Here is a 21344-nt window from a genome sequence, read left to right as displayed (position 1 = left end):
GCAAGAGGGTCTTGAATTTAGTGGCTGCCTCCTCCGGGATACTAGCTTAGGCTCTTAGGTCTGAGACCTCTATCTCTTAGGTGCAGATGGAAGATTTGCAATAAAAGATATAAATTTTCTGCCATTATTACTCTCCACACTTGTTCATATGCTAAGTTTAAAATCTATATTTCTGCTGGACACAGTGGTTCATGCCTGTAATCCCAGCACTTTGGGAGGCTAAGGCGGGCATATCACCTGAGGTCAGGAGTTCGAGACCAGCCTGACCAATATGATGAAACCCCATCTCTACTAAAAATACAAAAATTAGCTGGATGTGGTGACACAGGCCTGTGATCTCAGCTGCTCAGGAGGCTGGGACAGGAGAATCGAGAATCACTAGAACCTGGGAAGCAGAGGTTGCAGTGAGCTGAGATCGTGCCATTGCACTCTAGCCTGGGCAACAAGAGCAAAACTCCGTTTCAAAAAAAAAAATCTGTATTTCCAGTCTGATAACTTTTTGCTTACAGGATAAACTTCAGGTTAGTGGCTTTTAGTTTATTTGTTCGGTGGAAGTACAATGTATGACAAATGCATTGAGTAACATCAGGATTCCCTGGCATGAAAAGGTGGAGGACTGACTCAGCCAGAGTTTCCCTAAAGTACCTTTCACATGGGCTTTCCAGAACCTAAATGACCATCATTTATTATGTCACTTTTACTTAGCTGACATGTAAAATGTCATCTCAATTTTACAGAAAATTCATATGAAGACTGATGTGACCTTCAAATTAATTTCTGTCTTGATAGGTCTATAGGTTGTAAAATTCCTAGATGGTATAAAGGCCAGAATGTTGAGTTTTTTAAAAAAATTCAGCAAAAAGGCATTCTATTCTTGTTGTAGCAACAATTACAAGTTTGTGACACATGACAACAAAAATACCTTGATTTAAGGATAATTTTACTTCAAACTACCAATTAAATATATAATTATGTGGACGAGGCACTGTGGCTCATGCCTGTAATCCCAGGACTTTAGCAGCCAAGTGAGGCAGAAGGATCACTTGAGGTCAGGAGTTTGAGACCAGCTTGTGCAACATGCCAAGACCCCAGCTCTACAAAAATATATTTTTTTAATTAGCCAGGCATGGTGGTGCACACCTATAGTCCCATCTACTCACGACCGAGGTAGGAGAATCGCTTGAGCCCAGGAGTTCGAGGTTACAATGAGCTATGGTGGCACCACTGCACTCCAGTCTTGGCAGCAGAGCTAGACCTGTCTCAAAAATAAATAAATAAAATAAATATATAATTATGTAATCACATATGTAAATCTTGGCCTCCTTGTACTTTCAGTGCCCCAGTTCAAATTCAAAGGGTATTTTTAGTTCCTGTTTTTCCTTTTTACCAAGCTTGATCAGTGAACGAGAAAGTCTTATCAATCATCTACTTGCTGGAAATCATAGAGCTTTTGAACCACACAGCTCATTTCAAAATTAGAAATGCCTCCACTGAGGGGCCCATGTCAAGACCTTCCAGAAGCAGTTGTCACTAGATCTTAGGTCTGACATGTGTCTTTGGGTAAAAGCAGCTAAGAAATGTTTCTGGAGATGGTATGAGTGGAGAAAGCAATAGAAGTCGTATTTCTATTCTTTAACAAGTAAATCCCAATTCATATTTGCCAGAAAGCAATATAGCTATTTCTCACTAAAAGTGTTTGTTCTAAAATGTTTGCAAAACAAAATTATTTTTAAAGTACAGCATACTTTCCCATTGACACATTCTAAAGATGCAACCTCAAGGAAAATTTTTAGGTGGCAGAAAAATATTTTCTTACTATTCATAATAATCACTGACATTTACTGAGTGCTGACTACTTGCCAGGCATTGTTCAAAGATCTTTACACAATTCTTTCATTTTATTCCTCACAATGATCCTACTAGGTATTATCTCAATTTCCCAGGTAAGAAATGTAAGACCAAAAGAGTTTAAGTAAGTAGCCCAAAGTCTTATGGTTGGGGTAAAGAAAAGATGAACTCAAGCAGTCTGACCCCAAGGCACCCCCCTTCCCCACACCACTGTGCTGATATCAACACACATCCAGGCTCACCAGGAGGAAGAGGGCATGTTCCTGGTCTGCCAAGCACTGAGATAAAAATACACTGTAAGTTGGATCATGGGGTGTGGGGTCCTCATCTCCACCCTTGATAACATCCTAAGAATTCATCTAGGATGAATTCTGTTTTTCTTGGCTTTAAACTCATTCATGGTAGATGACTGGATAATGCTAATTGCATGACATATATTCACTCATCATAAGGGGTTATGAGTTAATGTACTCCCTCCCTAGGGGTATTTACAGCATTGGTAGTTGAATATTAGTTTATGTTGATTGAAGATATTACAGTTTCACAAGTGCTACTGAGAAACAATTGTAGAAATCAGACAAGTGAAGGTTAAAAAAATCTTTTTTTGTTTTTTTTAAGAGATAGGGGTCTGTTGCCCAGGCTAGAGTGCAGTGGCACAATCATAGCTCACTGCAGCCTTGAGCTCCTGGGCTCAAGTGGTCCTCTTACTTCAGCTTCCCAAGTAGTTAGTAGTTAGGACTACAGGTGTGCACTACCATGCCTGGCTAAAAACCTGTTTTATTAAGGATAAGTTGGATTGAGGAGTAGGAGTTAACTGTGGCACAGGCAGACTCTCTAATGTTTTTCCCTAGGTCTAACACTTGGTACATCTCACTCAAGGAAGGCTTGGCTCCTCAGAGCACACACACAGAGCAAAACAGCTGCATCATCTGCATCTGCTATGTCCCTACACTGGAACAAAGTGAGAGCTAGGATTTGAGACCTGGCCCTGGAAGGAGAGCTGGGTCCTAACCCCATCATGACTGCCACCCACAAGACAGGAGGTGGGCAAAACACACCCACCCTTGCGGGGAGATCCGAAGAAGAAGGGACAGGAAGAGCAGAGTTTCCCATGAGCCTGGAGAAACTCCCCACTTCACCAGACAGCTAAATCATGACTAGTCCCTCAGGGAAAAGTGAACAGGGCTGAGAGGGGCTGAAGCTACTTTTCCCAATGCTTTCAAAATAATGAAAACTCCTATCATATGGTCCAAAGCAGGAACGCATGAGGGAGAAGGAAGGTTCCCTACAATGCAAGAAATTATGTCAAATGCTCTATGCCTACTGGTTGCTGCTTTACATACACATTGCACATAGAGTGAAAGTTCCTGAAGGGTTTATTGTTCTTCAGAATTTATTTAAGATTTGACCGGAACCTTGTAAAAAAGATATACCAGTCCCACTGGCAACAGGCAGCTGGTAATGCACCCATAACATCCTAAGAAGAGTGCTATCCAGGGGAGAAGCTGGTGACTTCCCCTGGCTGACAGGCAGCAGAAGCCTATTTGAAATAAGGAAGCATCATCTTTAAAGAGCCTTTAATTAATATTGTATCACTTCCAGCACTGTAGGAATTCAATAATGGAGCAACCCAACCAAGTACAACTGGTTGAAGATCAATCAGGTTTGGATTTTCATGTGACAAAGATTTTTTTTAAAATATAAAGCATAAGAATTTACAATCATCCCCTTCACCATATTTTAGGGAAGATTATTGTTTCAGTGGCTCAGTTCCTATGCCTTTGGAGGCCTTTGGTGTGCTGGTCAGAGAAATGGGTAGAAAAGATAAAGTACGGGGAGAAAGTAAAGAGAGGTTTACTTGATCTACATGGGAAAGAGCATAGAGCTGCCTAAGGAGGCAATGAAAACATCTAGAACTTGGCAAGGATAGCAAGAGAGAGGGAAGGAGGGAGTGTCAAGAGAGGCAACCTAGGCTGGAGATTTTGAAAGAGAGAAGAGAAATTTCAGTAGCTGCCATGAGCTGTGGGGTTTGGGGGAGACAGGAATGGAAAAGTGGATTTGTTGCAAGTTTGAATAGGCACTTCTGAATAACTCTCTTTTACTCCAAGGAAAGCTTCAATGTATTAATCATTCTTCAAGAATTTGGAATGGCATTTGTTTTTCTCTTGCATATGTTATCATGAGGTAATAGGCTTTAAGGAATAGCAAAGAAGCCCAGATTTATTTGGATATATCTATTTGAATCTTTCTAGAGTGAGTCATTCTGTGGGTACTGTGCTTGTCCACAAAGTATAAAGTGGTGATTGTAAAAGGATGTGCCTGGGAGGTGGCCAGAGTACAGGATGTGACAATGCCTCAGCAACACAGTGGTGACAAGGCTATGTTAGAAGGGAGCCCAGCAGAAGCCAGAGACCTGAGTGCAGCCACTTCTCCAGCACACTTCCCGTCACCTATCAGTGACTCCCCTGACAGAGACTCATGGTTGGTCTTCAGCACGTTGTCTTTGGGTCTTCCATTCTGCAGGATGTTTGCCAGAGAATGGCCAGCTGTGAGGTGAGGCTCCACCTGCTGGGCACAGGGTCATGGAAAGTCACTGCTCTGGAATTAAAAGTGCATCACTTCAGGATCAGCACTGGTGCTGTGTGACTCTTCACCTACTTGGCCTCAGTTTCTTCACCTGTAAAGCAGTTGTCTTGGGAAGATGGTATCAATGATCCCTTTCAGCTCTTATGCTCAATGATACCTTTCCAGATACTCATTCCTTACTGTATCTATTGCTCCCACTTTGTCTTACCCCAGGGCCCTTGCCATCTCCAACTCCTCACCCAGATGTTTATTCTACTCACATCATGGCCCTCCCAATTAGACCTAACTGGGTGTGAGCAAAAACACTGGGGCTGTGGCTAGAGTGCCAAAGCTGCCTGCTCCTGAACTGTAAGCTCTAGACTGGCTGGGGGAGAAAAGAGGGCAACTCATCAGTGACCCAGGCACTCTGGGAACCATGTTCTGCATGCCCCTTCTCCACACACACAGAACAAGACAGTAGAGCCTGTCTCTGGAGCTCAGACAGCTTGCATAGCAGGAGGAAGCAGCTTTGCTTTTCTCCAGACACTTCTTAGAGCCACTGAAACAGCAACTGGATAAATATAGGAGGATGACGCATCAACTCTGAGTGAATGTGAGTACATGAGCATGCGTGCACAGACAAGCCGGCAAGCTGCAGGCTGCCATGTGGCTCTCAACCTCCAAGAATCGACACACGGGCTCCCAGAGCCAGAAAATCTTAGCAAAACTTGGTGTCATCAAAGAATCTTGGCAGGAGGGTGATCTGAGGCCATGAGTGCAGTCATGCCCTTGGCTCCTTGGAGCATTCACGGAGGTCACCCTCTGCTCAGCCCTGGCTATATATAGTCCTGCATTCTCCAGTGTGCATACAGTCTTTCTGAATGAAACACCAGAAATCCTCCCAGGCCCTGTGAAAGCATCAACTGAGTGGCATTTGAAGGTCCTAGAAAATGAGTGGAGGAAACAGAGCAGGTGTTTTGCTCATTGTGAAAGGCAAACGCTGACTTGGAAGGTTTTGAGGTAGGGAATATGGGCCAATCTCAGCACTGCCAATTTTTAATTACTAGCACAATTAGCAGCCTGGCCTAACAACAAGCCTATTTTGTAAAACTCTGTTTAAGAACCAGCAAATTGTGGCAATAGCACTAAACAGATGAATAGCACAGTCATCATATCCCACTCTCTGAAAGCAATGATCTGCCTGCACAGTCCTGAACTTATCACAGCCTCTACCACCAGCAAATACCTGACATCCTCTTCTCAGCCCTGACTAAATTGGCATAAGGGTAAGAATCATGTCTCCATAAAGGCCATCTTCCTGTGGTTGATCAATCATATTAAGTGAACTATATTAAATCAATGCAATATACATCAACATTAGCTTCTTGGGATAAAATAAAATAGAATCTCCCTGTCCTCTTATTATCATCTCTTGTCATGACCACTATTTGAAATAATTTTGAAATATTTAATGTAAAGGCATACAACCCCTAAAGGTTGTGAAATAGCATCTCCTTGGAGATAGGATTTCTGTGAGAGACCCAGTATCCATGAGTGTCCATCCGGCCTTGATAGAACTCATATGTGGTTGAATCTGTTACTTAGATCAAACCTAAGAGACTCAGACAGGCCAAGATTATTCCTCTGGGATGTGCAAGATCCCTGAGGAACAAGAGGGGCTCATAAACAACAGTAGAGGATCTTTGTAAGGAAAGGAAAGCTGTAGACTTTTCTAGACCATAAGACTTCATTTCTAAGACTGAGTTAGAGAAGCAGAAACCATAGACTTTGATAAGCACCTCTTGAGCTTTAACTGAGCCCCTAGCTCTTGTATTCTTGGGTCAAGACAAGTGATTGCTGATTCTTCACTGAGCTAAACTTTAGGCAATCATGATGGAAGGAATCTCAGACTGCTTGAAGAAGATCTGGGTAACTCCCTACCTACAGAACCACACTGATTTTAGCAGAGTATGCTCTACCAGAAGATCAGCAGAGGACTGAGTAGTGTTAATTGCAGAGTTACTGTATTAGGCTGCTGTAATAAAATACCTTAGACTGGGTAACTATAGGCAACAGAAATGTATAAGCAACGGTTCTGGAAGCTAGGAAGTCCAAGATCAAGGCACCAGCAGATTTGATGTCTGGTGAGGGCTTGCTCTCTGCTTCACAGATGGCCCCTTCTTGCTGCATCCTTGTTTGGTGGAAAAGATGAACAACATCTCTTGGGCCTCTTGTATAAGAGCACAGACCCCATTAATCACCTTCCAAGGCCCCATCTCTTAAGTGCACCATGTTGGGGACTAGGTTTCAACATATGTATTTGGGAAGACACAGACATTCAGATCACAGCAGTCACTAAGAAGAACTTGCTCCCAAATATTGCCTCACTTCATGCCTAATTCCACCATTATAAATCTATTTACTGGAGACAAACATTGCTTCTCTTTGAGAATCATCTACAAATACTATGCAAGGGAATGTCAATCATTCCCCACCTTCTCCTGCTCAGACCTACAAGCATACTTCCTAGGGGTCCTGACCAGCTGGCTTCCAGTTAAGTTAGGCCAAAGGGAAGCCCTAGCAGGAATTAGAGGGCAGGGGAAAGAAAGAAGTGGTAGTATTCCCACCTTTCTGTCCCTCTGTTTGGGGGTGTCTCTGGCAGTGTCCACATTTCCCCTGTGGTCACACCAGGCCTCCAGTGTTGTCTGGGTGGTCCAGGCACTTTTCCTTGATACCTCTAGTTCTTGCCATTGCTAATCTTTGCCTCTACATCTCCTGTTTGCTCTTCAGCTCTCACAACCCATTTGTAGCTGATTCCCCTATTCATTTTCTTTATTGAACTACCTGACTTGGGCTGTTTTCTTGTCTCCATCCTAATTTACTCAGGGGGTACTGATATGGTTTGACTGTGTCACCACCCATATCTCATCTTGAATTGTAGCTCCCCTAATTCCCACTTGTCGTGGGACAGACCCAATGAGAGGTAATTGAATCAATGGGTCGGTCTTTCCTGTGCTGTTCTCATGATAGTGAACACGTCTCACGAGATCTGATGGTTTTATAAAGGGGAGTTCCCCTACACAAGCTCTCTTGCCTGCCACCATGAAAGACGTGACTATGCTCCTCATTCGCCTTCTGCCATCATTGTGAGGCCTCCCCAGCCATGTGGAACTGTGAGTCAGTTAAACCTTTTTCCTTTATAAACTACTCAGTCTTAGATATGTCTTTATTAGCAGCATGAGTACAGACTAATACAGTTAGCATATAGATGTATTATAAGTGAGCTTAATTATTATTTTTTCTCTGCAAGACCCTATAGTAGAAGGGAAGTTCCAGGAAGCTCAAGAAAGAAGGATTTAAAAAGGGAGAAAAGGCGAATTTTCCCCAGGTCTTCTCTACCTACGAAAGGTCCTCCTGACTCTAGTGTTGTGTGGGAAAGCCATAAAGAAGCAGCTGTCTTCCACAATGCTGATTTGTTACTCTCTGGCTTTACATCATGGAATCTCTGCCCCAGCTGAAATCTGTTTGCTGGCATCCATGATTCGTGAGCTCCCAATTGCAGACTTTTGCATACCCATCCTCCTCCCCTATGACCACCTCTCCCCTACCTTCCTCTCTGTCTATATAGGTATATGGCTCTTCCTCCTTGACAAACCAACTTAAAGCCTAAAATCTGAGCACTGTTATTGTTATACAGCCTGTCAGCAAGTTATAGGCGCAATCTGAGCTTAAATCCGCCTGCATTCTTTTGTTCATTTGTTTGTTGGTTTGTTCTTGCCAGAGAACTTGCAGTTTTGATTATAGGTGCTTTCCTATTTGGCCAATAGAATTTTAAGGTCCATACAAATATAAGACAATGCCTGCTATTTCTTTTGCTGCCTGTTCCTGCCCTTCCCTCTGTCCCTCCAGCTCCCAGCAATTATAACATCTAGAACTGCTCTAGTATGTCCAACAAATATTGACATGCTGCCTAAACAAAATTCCTCAGCTAGAAAGACTAGGCGTATACCTATTTGTCAAGACAGCATGCTTTCTGTAGGAGGAATGCCGGTCTGAAAACCTTCAGACCTATTCTATCTCTGACAGAACAACTCCAGTAGAATGCAGTCGCCAGGCACAGGGTTTGGTCAGTCATTATTTTTTCATTTCTCCCTGGGCCTTGTGTGCTTAAACTCTATCTGCAATGCGGTTGTTTTTCCTTCAGTACAAACCTCCTGAAGGGGATTCTTGCTGATGGCATCTGTGGCAGAGACGAGCTCATGCCTGAAGAGATAAATTATTTATGGTGAATGGTGCCCTAATGGATTCTGTGATCAATAATGCTTATAATAGCACAGCAGTGGACAAATCACAGAAGGGCTAGAACATGTGTCTACATCATTCTGAGAAGATGGGGTCCACCAGATAGCAAAAGGAGAAAAGGGGTACTTATGTCAACCTCAAATTGGTTCTGGATCAGGAATAAAGGGCAGCATTAGGTTTGTTCGTTGGTTGGTTTGCTTGTTTAAAGGGACAAATCAGTTTCTAGTCATGGGGAACACCGCACCAAAATGCCCCTAATATTATCCCCTTCCCAAAGACCAGCCTTCCTGCTCTAATCTAGCTAAGAGTCTCCCCAAAGTTCTGAGCTTTCCCAGCAGCTCTGCAGAGAACAGCCTGAGTTTCTCACTGTGTACTGGTATATGGGCTGCCTGCAAGTAATGAAGACATTAGTATCTGTTGCTTAGAGTGTTAATTGCTTCACTGTAGTGCTTAGCCCCAGTTCCTAGGCAACATCCAATATCGCAACAGGCCTCTTTGTGCAGATGTATAATCCTAAGTTTAAAATTTCTCAAGACTCTGCTCTCTTTTATTTTTGTGGTTTGTTTTGTTTTGTTTTTTGGCCTGCAGGAAAGTCCTACCAGGATATCTAACCAGAATTTCAAAATCAACATGTCCAGAATCAGTGGCATTATTTCTATATCTCTCCCCGACCTCCTACCTGCTACCTCACCCTCCCACTCCCTGCAAAACAAAACAAAACAACAACAACAAAACCCTGGTTTTGCTCTTGATCTACTGTCATCCTGTCACCAGTGTCCTGTAGCTATCCATGCCCAGCGCCATATGCTTCCCTTTCCAGGCTTAGCTCAACTATCACTCTCTTTCTGAAGTCTCCCCTTAAATCTGAAAAACATGGTGCTTAGGTTTCTCCCTAAGCACCACTCTTCACTTCTAGCTGATGTGATGGATAGTTGTATGTGTGTCATCTCTCAAATGACACAATGAACTCCCTTTAGGGTATGCAGCGTGTCTTAATCAACTTTGAATGTCCCAAAGAGGCTAACACAGCACAATAATAGACTTTCCATTAGAATTTATTGAATAAATGATTAAATGAGCAAATCGTATGTAGGTAACAGAGGCGGCACCGGCAATGCTTGTTTTCTTTATCATCTATATCCCTAAAGTGCACAATAGAAAATAGTGGGACGGGACTAAGCCACATCAGAGCAATTCTAAGTGAACAGCCCTCAAACTCTGTTCCACTATACTGAGCTCCATTTTCCTATACCTGGATTTGCACAGGCGTTTCCCAAAGGAAGGAAGAGTTCCCAGTATTGTTCCCATAGCTCCAGCTGAACTGAGGAACTCAGAACTTTGAACTGAGGAACTCAGAAGGACTTTCTATAGAAAGGACAGAGGAACCTGGGCTTTTCTAGGCTGATTTGGATGTGGAAAAGCTATGCCAGACATTCCCAAGGCACTAGATAGCTATAAAAGAAAGAAATAGATCAGGATCTTAGCCATGGGCACTGGAAAGTGTTGAGTGTCACCATGGTCAGGGGCTTCTCTAGTCACCCCTGGGATCCAATAGCCAAGCAAGGTTGGCAGCAGGGCCACAGGGCCTGAGGTCCTACTTTCCCACTCTCACATAGGCATCGTCTCATCTTTTTGAATTGATGGGGTTGTCTTGGTAGGCCAGAGGTAGGAGATAAAGAAAGATAAAATTATTCATAGGTAACATTCGTACATGCATCTAGCCAGTACCAGGACATGCAACAAATAGTAATTTTTTTTCTGTAGACCCTTTAGTTGGTGCCATCTAAGATGTACTGCTGGGTGTAACTCTCAAGATAAAGGCTGTCTGCATAACCCCCTAGAGAAAGCTTTTATTTTAAGCTCTAGGTAAAGGGCAATAATAAATTTGCAGCCAATTCTCTGGTCTAGGTTTCAGGACCCACATCCCATGTAGTCCCAGCATGTGTGGCACAGCCTCTCCTTGTTAGTAGGTTCCATTGTTGTTGCAGTGAGAACTTTAATTTTGTATTTTCTCACTTGGGTGCAAGTAAATTTTTCAAACATAAAATTGAGCTAATGTCATCATTGAGCATTTCATTTACTCTTTTTTTTCTTATAAAAGAAACCACCCTTGAATATATTTGGCTGTGTGATTGCACAGTCAAATAAGGATACATTTAAATATTCAACTGGGTAACTACGTCTACAGTCTACTTTTGTTACTGGCTTACAACACTATACGTGGATAGGAACACCTACCTTGATAATGTTCTTGATATTCACTTTGGTCCCTTGTGAATGACATAAGCCTTGCTTAGCTGATTTATTTCCTCTTCTAATCTCAGCAAATCACTGATTATCATTGAGAATGACATCCATTCTGAAGATACTATTCAGGATGACTTCAGGACTAGAAATAGTATCTGGCTTCTTTCTAGTACATTTTACCTAAAGTTTCATGTATGAATGGGAGAACAAAAGCCTCAGATTGTCAACTAACTCTACCAAGTCTTACAATAGTTCAGTGTTCATCCAAAAATCAAATCCGTAATTCCAGATCATTTCTTCAGTTCCTTCAACTCTTCTTTGAAGGTAAGAATCTCAAATCACTATATCCTCAATACTTTTTGGCAACAAGGCTCTCCTTCTCTGTATAATTTATCCCTGGGTCTGTAGTAGGTCTTCAACAATAAATCATTGTTGAGGGTAGGCAGAATGAAAAGACAAAGACCCCTTTGACTTTCTGTGGACAGGAGATGCAATGAGCTTATCTCACAGTTTTATAATCTGGAAAAAAAAGCTGACTCAAATCATTACGTGAGAAATCAAACGCATGTTCCTTGTGCTTTTGTCAATTAGGCTTCTTTTTAGAAATATAAATCCTGGCTGGGCGCTGGGGCTTGTGCCTGTAATCCCAGCACCTTGGGAGGCCCAGGCAGGCCAATCACTTGAGCCCAGGAGTTTGAGACCAGCCTGGGTAACATGGCGAAATCCTGTCTCTGCAAAAAATACAAAAATTAGTCCAGTGTGGTGGCACGCACCTGTGGTCCCAGCTACTTTTGGGAGGCTAAGATGGCAGGATCGCTTGAGCCTCGGAGGGCAAGGCTGCAATAAGCCGAGATTGTACCACTGTACTCTAGCCAGGGCAACAGAGCAAAAACTTGTCTCCAAAAAACAAACAAACAAACAATAATAAGAATAACAGTTTTCAAAAAGAAACATAAATCCTCAGAAAAAGTGATTGTGTAATTCCATGGCGGGGAAACAGTGTGTGGAAAATGTAAACTTTGAGTATGTGCACGTTCAACCATGCCTCCATCTGTAACTTCACAGCTGAGACCCAGACTCTCATTTGATTTTCTAAGCCAGGCAAGATTGATCAAGAATCCTACCAGAAGAAAGTTTTCAGAATCCTGACCTCACTCCAGCAGAAACGTTGTTGGTGACAATGTTCTGGAAGACACCTCAGCATGAATCTCTGGAGCCAGCATCTGGTATCACTGCCATCTCTGGGGTGAATACTGCAATTAAGAGCCTACCCCTCTATGGTGAATAAAAGGGTTGTGAAATTTTATGTAGCAGTGAAGAGTGTCTTGGAATTAATATTTGTACAGCTTATGAATATAAGTGTCAGAGGGAAGAGACTTTCACATTTCATATACCCAATTCCCCCTAACTCCACAGAGATCAATTGAAGACAGATCATGTTTTGTTGCTGAAAGACCCTGGAATGGAAAATCTAACACCCTACTGGTTTAGAACTTACCAGAAGTAAAACTGAAAGCACAACAGAGTTCCTTCACTTGTACATTCCGCCTCAGATACTCATCCTGCCGTCCTAGGACTTCAACCATACCTCCATCTGAAATCCTAGGTTAGCTTTCCATCACTCTCCATCCACCACTCCCATTCTTGGGTGACCACTGCCTTTCTCCCGGGGCCATGCGCTGACGACCTTCGCTCCTTTGTTGTAAGCTTGGCTCACTGAGGCAAAGGTCCCTTCTTTGGGCTCCCATTTTCTGAGGCATGTTATGTAAGAAGATGGCTGCCTAAACCAACCAGTTCCTCACACTTGATCCATGGATATCAATGTCACTGCCATTGAGGAGGTGCCAGCCCTCTGTCCTGAGACTCATTGCAGAAGAAGGCTGCCTTGCATATACACATGTTGTACTTGAAGGCAGGAAATAATATTTCATCTGAAACCACCAGGTTCATCCATTTCCTTAAAACCACTTAGACATTAAAGAGCAGATGCAGAATTCCCACCAGCACTGTTGCCATTTTCTGTCTCAGAAGGATTCCCTTTCAGTCAACAAAGTGAGTGCTTTCCTGGGCCTCGGCTTGGCTTGAACAATACAAGAGAGACCAAAACACTTTCCTGGCACAGACAGCCTCCATTCGCATGCTTGGAGGGTTTTAGTTCCTTCTTCACCCCAGATGCCCAGCAGAGACACCCGGCTTTCTCTCCAGTGCTGTTCTGAGAATCTGCCAACTTACAGTGATGAAGCTGGCATTCTTTAGTGGTGATGACTCACGTGCTGTCATCAGCACAGGCCGGGCACTGGGAAGTACCTGGGGGAGAAGCCCGGCTGTGACTGCTATTGCCTCAGCTTTCCTAAGAACCCTGTAAGGTTGCCCGTGAGTGTGCAGATGCAGGCTCTAGCCCTGCTGATCCATCCTCCTGAGGAGGGCAGACTGAGATCAGGAAGGGGAGTGAGGAAGTGAGGGAGGCCAGAAGGAAGCGCCATGTCTCCCTGACACTCCAGCAATCTTTATGATATGAAATGGTTCTGGTTCTTCGCTAGCAAAGCTTTATTCACTGGGAGCCTTATGCAGCTAGAGAATTTTGCTCACAAATAAAGCAGAGATGATGCCATGTGCTCATCAAACCTGCGGACTTTGTCTCCGAGACCCACAGCCAGTGAGATTTCCCAGCTCCCTTCAATTAGATGAGCCATATGACTGAGTTCTGGCCACTGAAAATGAGAAGGAAAAATGTGTATTACCTCAAAGCTGGGCGTATAAGACTGTGATGTGATTTTGCACACTCTTTCAACCCCATGAGTGGACTTAGTGTTCATACCCAGGGTGAACCTGGCAGCCATGCTTTAAAGGCAGAGGGTGGGCCACAGGTGACTGTGGGGAACAAAGGACTGTGAAGTGGGTGGGAAATAAGCATGGTTGTGCTAAGGCACTGAGACGCTGGGCTATGATAGCAGCAGCCAGCCCTGCCCACCCTCACTACTACAAGCATTGCCTTCCACATTAGTCCCCAAATTGTGTGACTACTGCTCTAAATTTTTAATATTAGAAATAAAGACTCATAAATAATAAAAAGGCAAATGACATTACAATTCTAATGGAGGAGGGGTGTACAAATGCTTTAGTTGTCTTAGAATTTGTTTATATCCAGTACTGCTCAAAGTAAGTAAATTCCATGGGAAAGCTTTGATATCTCCAGTTAAATCACAGATTTGAGCTATAGTAACATTTGTTGATATAGACTCTGACTAGTGTTCTATTTAGCTTCTAACTTTAAGAAATTCCCACTGGCAGCTGAACAGTCCCAATTCTTTAAAAGAAAAAATTTGAAAAAAGAAAAGAATGGTAAACTGTGAGGGTAATTCTGAACTGATTTTTCTTTCCTTATGAATTCATGTGACTTCTGAGTTGGCATTTAGCACTACATTTCTGTGTATGTTTCTCACAGGCTGGGCCTATGCTTTACCACACTTTACATCCCTCATAATGGCTAGTACAGTGTTCTTCAGTTTGCTGGATTTTAAAAAATCAATTGCTTGATTATTATGTATTGCATGCCTACGTTAAAATTTCTCATGTAACCCATAAATATACGCACCTACTATGTACCCACAAAAAATCAAAAATTTTAAAAAAGCTGTACATGGTGGCTCATGCCTGTAATCCCAGAGCTTTGGGAGGCTGAGGTGAGAGGATTGCCCAAGGCTAGGAGTTTGAGACCAGCCTGGGCAACATAGTGAGATCCTGTCTCCACAAAAAATAGAAAAAATTAGCCAGGCATTTCAGTGTGCGCCTGTGGTCTCAGCTACTCAGGAGGCTGAAGTGGGAGGATCGCTTGAGCCCAGGAGGACGAGGCTGCAGTGAACTATGATTGTGCCACTGCATTCCAGCCTGGGTGACAGAGTAAAGCCCTGTCTCAGAAAATAATAATAATGAATTAATTTATTAATTAAAATTTTAAGAAATCAGTTCTTGTCCACCTTTTATCTTCCATCCCTTGGGTCATCCCTCTATTCAGTCACTTCACATTTTTGGCTTCAAGAAAAGATAACACAGCAAAAAATTAGAGAAAAGAGGAGTCACTGATTGGCCACAGGAAGGAAGGAAGGGAGCTGGAGGAAAGAACTCAGAGGCTGGTGGGTCCCCAAGAAACATTCCAGAGCCTCCTTTCAGGAGCTTAGCCTGGCACAGGCATGGGGAGAAATGACAGATGTCCTCCTTACCCACCTTGGTTGGTTCTGCCTGCAGAAGGAAAGAACTTGCATTCAGGTTCCCAGCTGGAGCCCAGGAAGGCAACATGATCCCCAGAATAATGGTGTGCTTGTGTGCCCACTTAGTGTGAGGCACTGGTAAGATCACACGAGTGGCAAAGAAATAAGGAAGGCTTTTGGACAGTCTCTTGGAGGTTTCTGAGGCCCAGAATTGTGTGACAGAAACAGATAACACCTTTGTGCCCAGGAGAGTCCCGGAAGTAGCTGAGAGAGAGAGCTGGATGCAAAGAGCCCATGGTCGGGAACCAGGGATGACTCAGCAGCCACCTGGTGAACCAATAACTAAAGACCAGATGGCAAGGTGGACACCTCCGGGGAGGCCAGCATGGATGGCGAACGATCCCGAGGACCAGATGTCCCCTTCCCAATACCTGGCACTGCCTAAGCCTCCAAATGTAAATACAACCCCAAGGAAAGGGGCTGGGGGAGGGTGGGGAGATAAGCCAAATTTATTTAGATTGAATTTCTACAACCCCAGAGGAATGGAGGCTTAAAAAGAAAGAAAGGGAAACAAAGAATTATGTTTCAGACACATCTGACTATGTGGAATGAAATTGATACCTGTGACATGTGATCCAAGAAACGGGGGTTTCTATTAACCTTAAAGAAAAGGCAAGAAGGAATTTAACGAGTCTTGTAATTTCAGGAACAATGGAGAGCCTCCCTCCCTCCACTGTCTCCTGCACCTCTGTGATGGTGTTTGAATTTCCACCATCACATTGCTTTTTTCCTTTGATTTTAAATTTTCCTCTGATCATACACATACTATTGAGGAATGTTCGCCTTATTAGTCACTTATTCCTTGATATATTAATAAATCAGTTTATCCTATGCTTTTTGACAGCAGGGTGCAAGCAAGAAATGTTTTTCCTACACAAGGGAAGGAGGGAGAAAGAGGATGGAGAGGAAAGAAGGGTGTGGGAGGGCAGGAGAGAATGAATGAATCAAAGGACCAAATACCATGCAAAAAATGAAGAGAGTGGTAGCTCTGAACACAAACTTTGTCTACCTTATAATTTTGAGTAGGAGTAGCCAGAGATAAGGATAGAGCCAACTCTGTGTTATGAAAAACTACCTACTTCTCCTCGAGGTGGCCGCCCTTCCTGGGGAGGTGCAGTGCTTTGTATGACTCATCTCTAAGTGCTGCGTGGGCTCCGGCAGCAGATACTGACAACAGTGCCCCCCCACAGTCACCAGAATGCTCTCCCCTCCGGCATGTTCCCTCCGCGCCTCTCCAAGAACCTTGCAAATAGCAACGAATTCATGAAGCCCAACAGTGCACCTGCCAGGCAGGTGCCAATTCAATCAATTAAGCACCAATAAACATTATTTCATGGGAGAAATGGTGCTGCTAACTTAGGGCAGAAAATATGATTCAGAGAAGTCCCAGGGCTTGTGAAATTAGGGCTTTCTGTTGAGGAGTTAAATCAGCCTTTTGTGCGATGAGGCTGCAGCAGGGACAGAGCATATAAAGCAGGTGCTCGCTGTGACATGAATCTGAAAAGTTAAGCCAGGAGAGAAATAGGTAAATAAAAGTGAATGTAAGACCTAAATCCCACAGCAAGGGCAGTGACAGGAGGAGAGTCACTCAGCAGCCACAGAAAGATACTGTTAAGATGGAAGAAAACAACGCCCAGTCTTTTGTGTTCAGGGAAAGTGAATTATTAGTTTTTTTTTTTCTTGTCGTGACCTTGTGATATTGAGTAGCCTCTCTTCAGACAATCAGTGTTGACATCAGCTACATGCTCAGATCAATAGACATTTCAGGGGATGGCGAGAAACTGTGTTCTCAGAGGCAAGGCAGGAAGCCTGCGTACCTCGTTCACCCACCATGTCACCCGGTTTACCAGGAGATTAGGATGTGGAAATGGGTCAGTGTCCTTCAATGGCATCAGCGAGAGAGGCTTTTCCACTGCACTTTTCAAGGATGAGTCAGTCTGTGGGTTATTTTCCACTAACCCAGGCACGTGGCCATTCGTTAAATCTGGAAATAAATCATGCACGGCGCCCCTGGGGAACTGTATTTGTTTTGCATGGTTCTTATTCAGCACATCCAGCTAGAAAAGACAGCCGCTCCACCCTTACCAGTTCTGAAAACATAAACTGTGCCTTATTTTCAGGCTTTCTGCCTTCAGAGATTTTGCCCATTGCTGGTTTGGAGTTTCCTAACAGCATCTCTCACTAAGAACATGCTTATTAAATCCATTTTGGATTTGATCTTTGTGAATATTAATGCCAGTGGGGGCTGTGAAGACCCCTCTGTGAAGCGACTGTCACAACCAGATAATGATTCACACCTAGGCATGTGGATCGACCCTGCGACAATGTGCCTGGAGCAGTGAGTCTGAAATCTTCATTCTCATAAGAATCATCCAGGGAACTGTTAAAAACGCAGATTCCTGGGCCTGGTTCCCACAGATTCTGAGTAAATAGGTCTGTGGCAGGGACCCAGGCACCTGCAGTTTTATAATCCAGGTGATTTTCTTTCTTTTTTTTTTGAGACGGATTCTTGCTCTGTTGCCCAGGCTGGAGTGCAGTGGCGTGATCTCGGCTCACTGCAAGCTCTGCCTCCCGGGTTCACGCCATTCTCCTGCCTCAGCCTCCCGAGTAGCTGGGACTACAGGCGCCCGCCACCGCACCCGGCTAATTTTTTTTGTATTTTTAGTAGAGATGGGGTTTCTTCGTGGTCTCGATCTCGTGATCCGCCCGCCTCGGTCTCCCAAAGTGCTGGGATTACAGGCATGAGCCACTGCGCCCGGCGCTCCAGGTGATTTTCATGCAGGTGGTCTTGTGATGCTACTTAAGAAATGTAGGTGGTCTTGTGGCACTACTTAAGAAACAGTCCTGAGCCGGAGCCCAGACAGCAGGCGGGGCCACGCCGTCTCACCTGTCTCCTTGCTGTTCTTTCTGTCTCTCAGCCCTTGCCCCCAGGAGCTATCCTGCCTGGATTTATTCTGTTACTCCGTTGTCAGATCCCACTTGGCCAGCCTAACTCTAACAATTGGCTTCTAGAAAGCATGCCCCTGTGTGCCTCCAACCTCCACGTGGCCAAGTACGGCAGAGGTCACATTCACGTGGAGTGGTGGGGTGTGCTGATGGCCTTCTGAGATTTTTTTTAACCCATGGTCCAGGCAACCATGGTTCCTTTTCTGTTATTTTACCTCTTACCTATAGACTAAAGATATCAGATGTAAGCTCCTACAAACTGCCACCAAGTGTAAACCTGAAGGGGAGGGATCCCCATCATTATATCATAAGCATTTTCTTCAAGAAGGAAGGAAATATACTACTAAAATCTCCCAGTTATCTGCACTAATGAAGAAAACCATGACACAGATAATACAATTATTTTTTACTTTGAAATTAATTGCATGGTTACTTGACAGAAGATATGCTTCCTAACTGTGCTTTATTTAACTAATGTGTGGCTATTTCCTAAGCTGTATACCAGCTGATTGCTGGCATGGGGTTTAATTTCAAATTTATTATGATAACTACACTTATGCACAATGTGTAAAACCTCAAATCACAGGGTCCAGGCATTTGGACACAGAAAACCTTGGAGAAGAAATAGTTATGAGAGCCAGGGCATGGACCAGTGCTACTTTTAGCTGTTTCCAGGTCAGCAGAAAGGAAAGCAAATGTGATGTCATCACCAGGTCTGTACCTCTCCATGACAGTGTCATCAACATTTCAGCTCATGGTGGATTGCGTGGCATGGTTTATGTGGTCCTTTCTAACCTTGAAATCCCATGAACCTAGAACTTGAAACATAGTGGCCAGATGTAGGCCTAGAGAGGAGCATAATCCTTAATGGTCTCCACTAGCCCAAGAAACAGAGCACGGGTCACTAAAATTTTCTGCTGTCAATATTTGGACTCATTTCCTCAAAGTCTTTGAATAGGAGAATTTAGTCGGTTGGTCAGCTGGGTACAATTGTTTGTACCCACAAAAACTCTCTAGGGCCCATTTTTTCCTGACAATGAATTAGGTATTTAGATAGAGAATTGCATTCGTGCATGTAGGGGACTTTCATGCTTAGGCACACCCTGAAGCAATAATGTCTTAAATCAGGAATCACTTAATTTCCACAGTGGCATCCGGTACTTCCATGGGAAGTAAGCTGAGAATTATTATGCAGGTTACTGCCCCCTCCTCAATATCTTTCCTTGGTAGTGACACTACCTTATTCTGCTTCCACACATTCCTGTCCATCATTGGAGAGACTCACTGGAAGTTGGAGGGAAATGGCATTCCAAGTGAGTGACCTGGGCTGACATACCTGGGATGTCCCTGAGGCTGCCACTCTCAGCATGCCTCGGTGCTTTGGATGCCACGATAGTTACCACACCTGCCAATGTTGGGTTTAGGCCCTGGTTACAAGTGTCTCTGTATTTTGTTTTTTAATGTGTTTTAGACCCAAAGGCCCTTCTTTAACTTCTTTCCATCTTAGCAAAGGACTAAAAAGTTATGGCTGAATGGGGAAAGCTAAGTTAAAAGTTGGCTTCTGGGAACCCTCACCCTAAGCTTTTGCTGCCTGGACAACTTCCCTTTCCTTTCTGAAGAGCCCCCAGTCGCTGGCTCTGCTTTACTCTCCCCTTGATGGCTGCCTCCATGAATCCTATACGTGGGGTTGTTCCATCACCATAGTGGCCATGGAAGTGGATCACTCAGATCTCCTTTTAAGGGGATCTGCTGGGAGGCACATGGCTGATTGACAGCCCTCAGCTGCTGCACCTTTGGATACACTGTGGGGTTCTCTGGAGAGCTTCCAGCCAATGACAGGGAATGGTAGGTGTACTGGACCCATCCATTCCTGCCTGGCGTGGAATTCTCAGCAACTATGGCTTTGGGTCTTCCCATTGGCCTGGCCAAGACTTACCTAAAACTGCACTGTGGTCCATTGCAATCCTTCCTTTCTTCCTATCCAATTCTTCTTTCCCTCTCTTCTTTAGTAGGTGTCAGACCGGCACTTCCGTCTCAAGACTCTCTGACAACTCCTGCTCCTCTCTTATTCTTTTAGTTTACCTCAACAAATAGCTTACACCTCCAATCCTGTCTTGGCGTGCTCTGCTCGGTAGATACAAGACACACCAGGAGTGATGTGAGGAAACAGGCAGTAAAGATAAGCCTTTGCCACTGGGTTACTCAGGCCCTCCCTGACAAGGAGGAGCCCATCTTGAGTGGTATGTGGAGTATGGTTATTCCCTGGCACCTAGTGGCAGCCCAGTTGTTTAAGATTTCATGTGAGAAAACATTCTGTTGGGGGAGAATGGCTTTGCATGTGCAAAGATTCAGACGTCTGAAAGATATAGGGGGAACACATGAGCTACACATACAGTGGAGTTTGCTGGCTGCTACTAAGTGGTACAAGTCTCCTACAGGGGAATCGTGAGAAACCAAGAGCAGTTGACATACAGATAAAAGCTAAGAGTGGGAGCCAGAGGGCCTTGCTGGTAGTTTATAGGAAGCCTCTTCTCTCCTGCACTGGAAGAGCAGACACAGCTAAGCTGCCAACTCAGAATCTGATAGTTAAAGTTTCAAAGCCCCAGTGATGCTTAAACCAACTCAGATCTCCTATGAAATCAGGGTCCTAGTTGGGGAAACATGAGACCCTAAAAACTGGGATGGGTACATCTGGGTGGATGGTCCCAAGGGCTTTGTTGCTTTAGATTCCTCTGAAGCCTCAGAGCTTTCAGAGGTGGCTCCCCCAGAATAAGAACTAGAATTTTTCCAATTCAGAAAGATACAGCAACGTCCCCTCCTCGGCAAGGTAACAGGTGCTCCCCTCAGGAATTGTCCCATCTCTTATTCTGGCTTCCAGGCCAATAACTAAGATGAAATTTCAGCATACTCCAGTCAGGAATAGGTTGGGTTTCATAAGGAAAAAGGAGATTATATCCCAATAGAGCTGTGAGAATTAGCTAGCATTAAGCCATCAAGAACAGAAAGAGTACCAGTCAGGCGCAGTGGCTCATGCCTGTAATCCCAGCACTCTGGGAGTCCAAGGTGGGTGGATCACTTGATGTCAGGAGTTCCAGACCAGCCTGGCTAACATGACAAAACCCTGTCTCTACTAAATATACAAAAATTAGCTGGGCATGGTGGCATGCG

General features: G+C 44.1%; 1 protein-coding gene across 5 annotated transcripts in view; it reads left to right on the top strand.

Moving 5' to 3' along the window:
* Nucleotides 1-21344, top strand: part of LOC129481080 (uncharacterized) — a 114985-nt gene that overhangs the window by 75089 nt on the left and 18552 nt on the right. Inside the window, exon 3 of one of the 5 annotated variants that reach the window (XM_055275974.2) lies at nt 20254-20416. The exons of 3 other annotated variants lie outside the window; for them this stretch is intronic. In XM_055275974.2, the coding sequence (XP_055131949.1) occupies nt 20254-20416 (163 nt within the window). Of the gene's footprint in view, nt 1-7516; nt 7587-20253; nt 20417-21344 lie in introns of those variants that run through there. One more of the 5 variants, XR_008657251.2, reaches the window with a different exon arrangement.

This window comes from Symphalangus syndactylus, chromosome 4 (assembly GCF_028878055.3).
Source record: "Symphalangus syndactylus isolate Jambi chromosome 4, NHGRI_mSymSyn1-v2.1_pri, whole genome shotgun sequence".
Classification (NCBI taxonomy): domain Eukaryota; kingdom Metazoa; phylum Chordata; class Mammalia; order Primates; family Hylobatidae; genus Symphalangus; species Symphalangus syndactylus.
The sequence above is the reverse complement of the archived record's forward strand: the minus strand, read 5'-3'. Positions and strand labels throughout refer to the sequence as shown.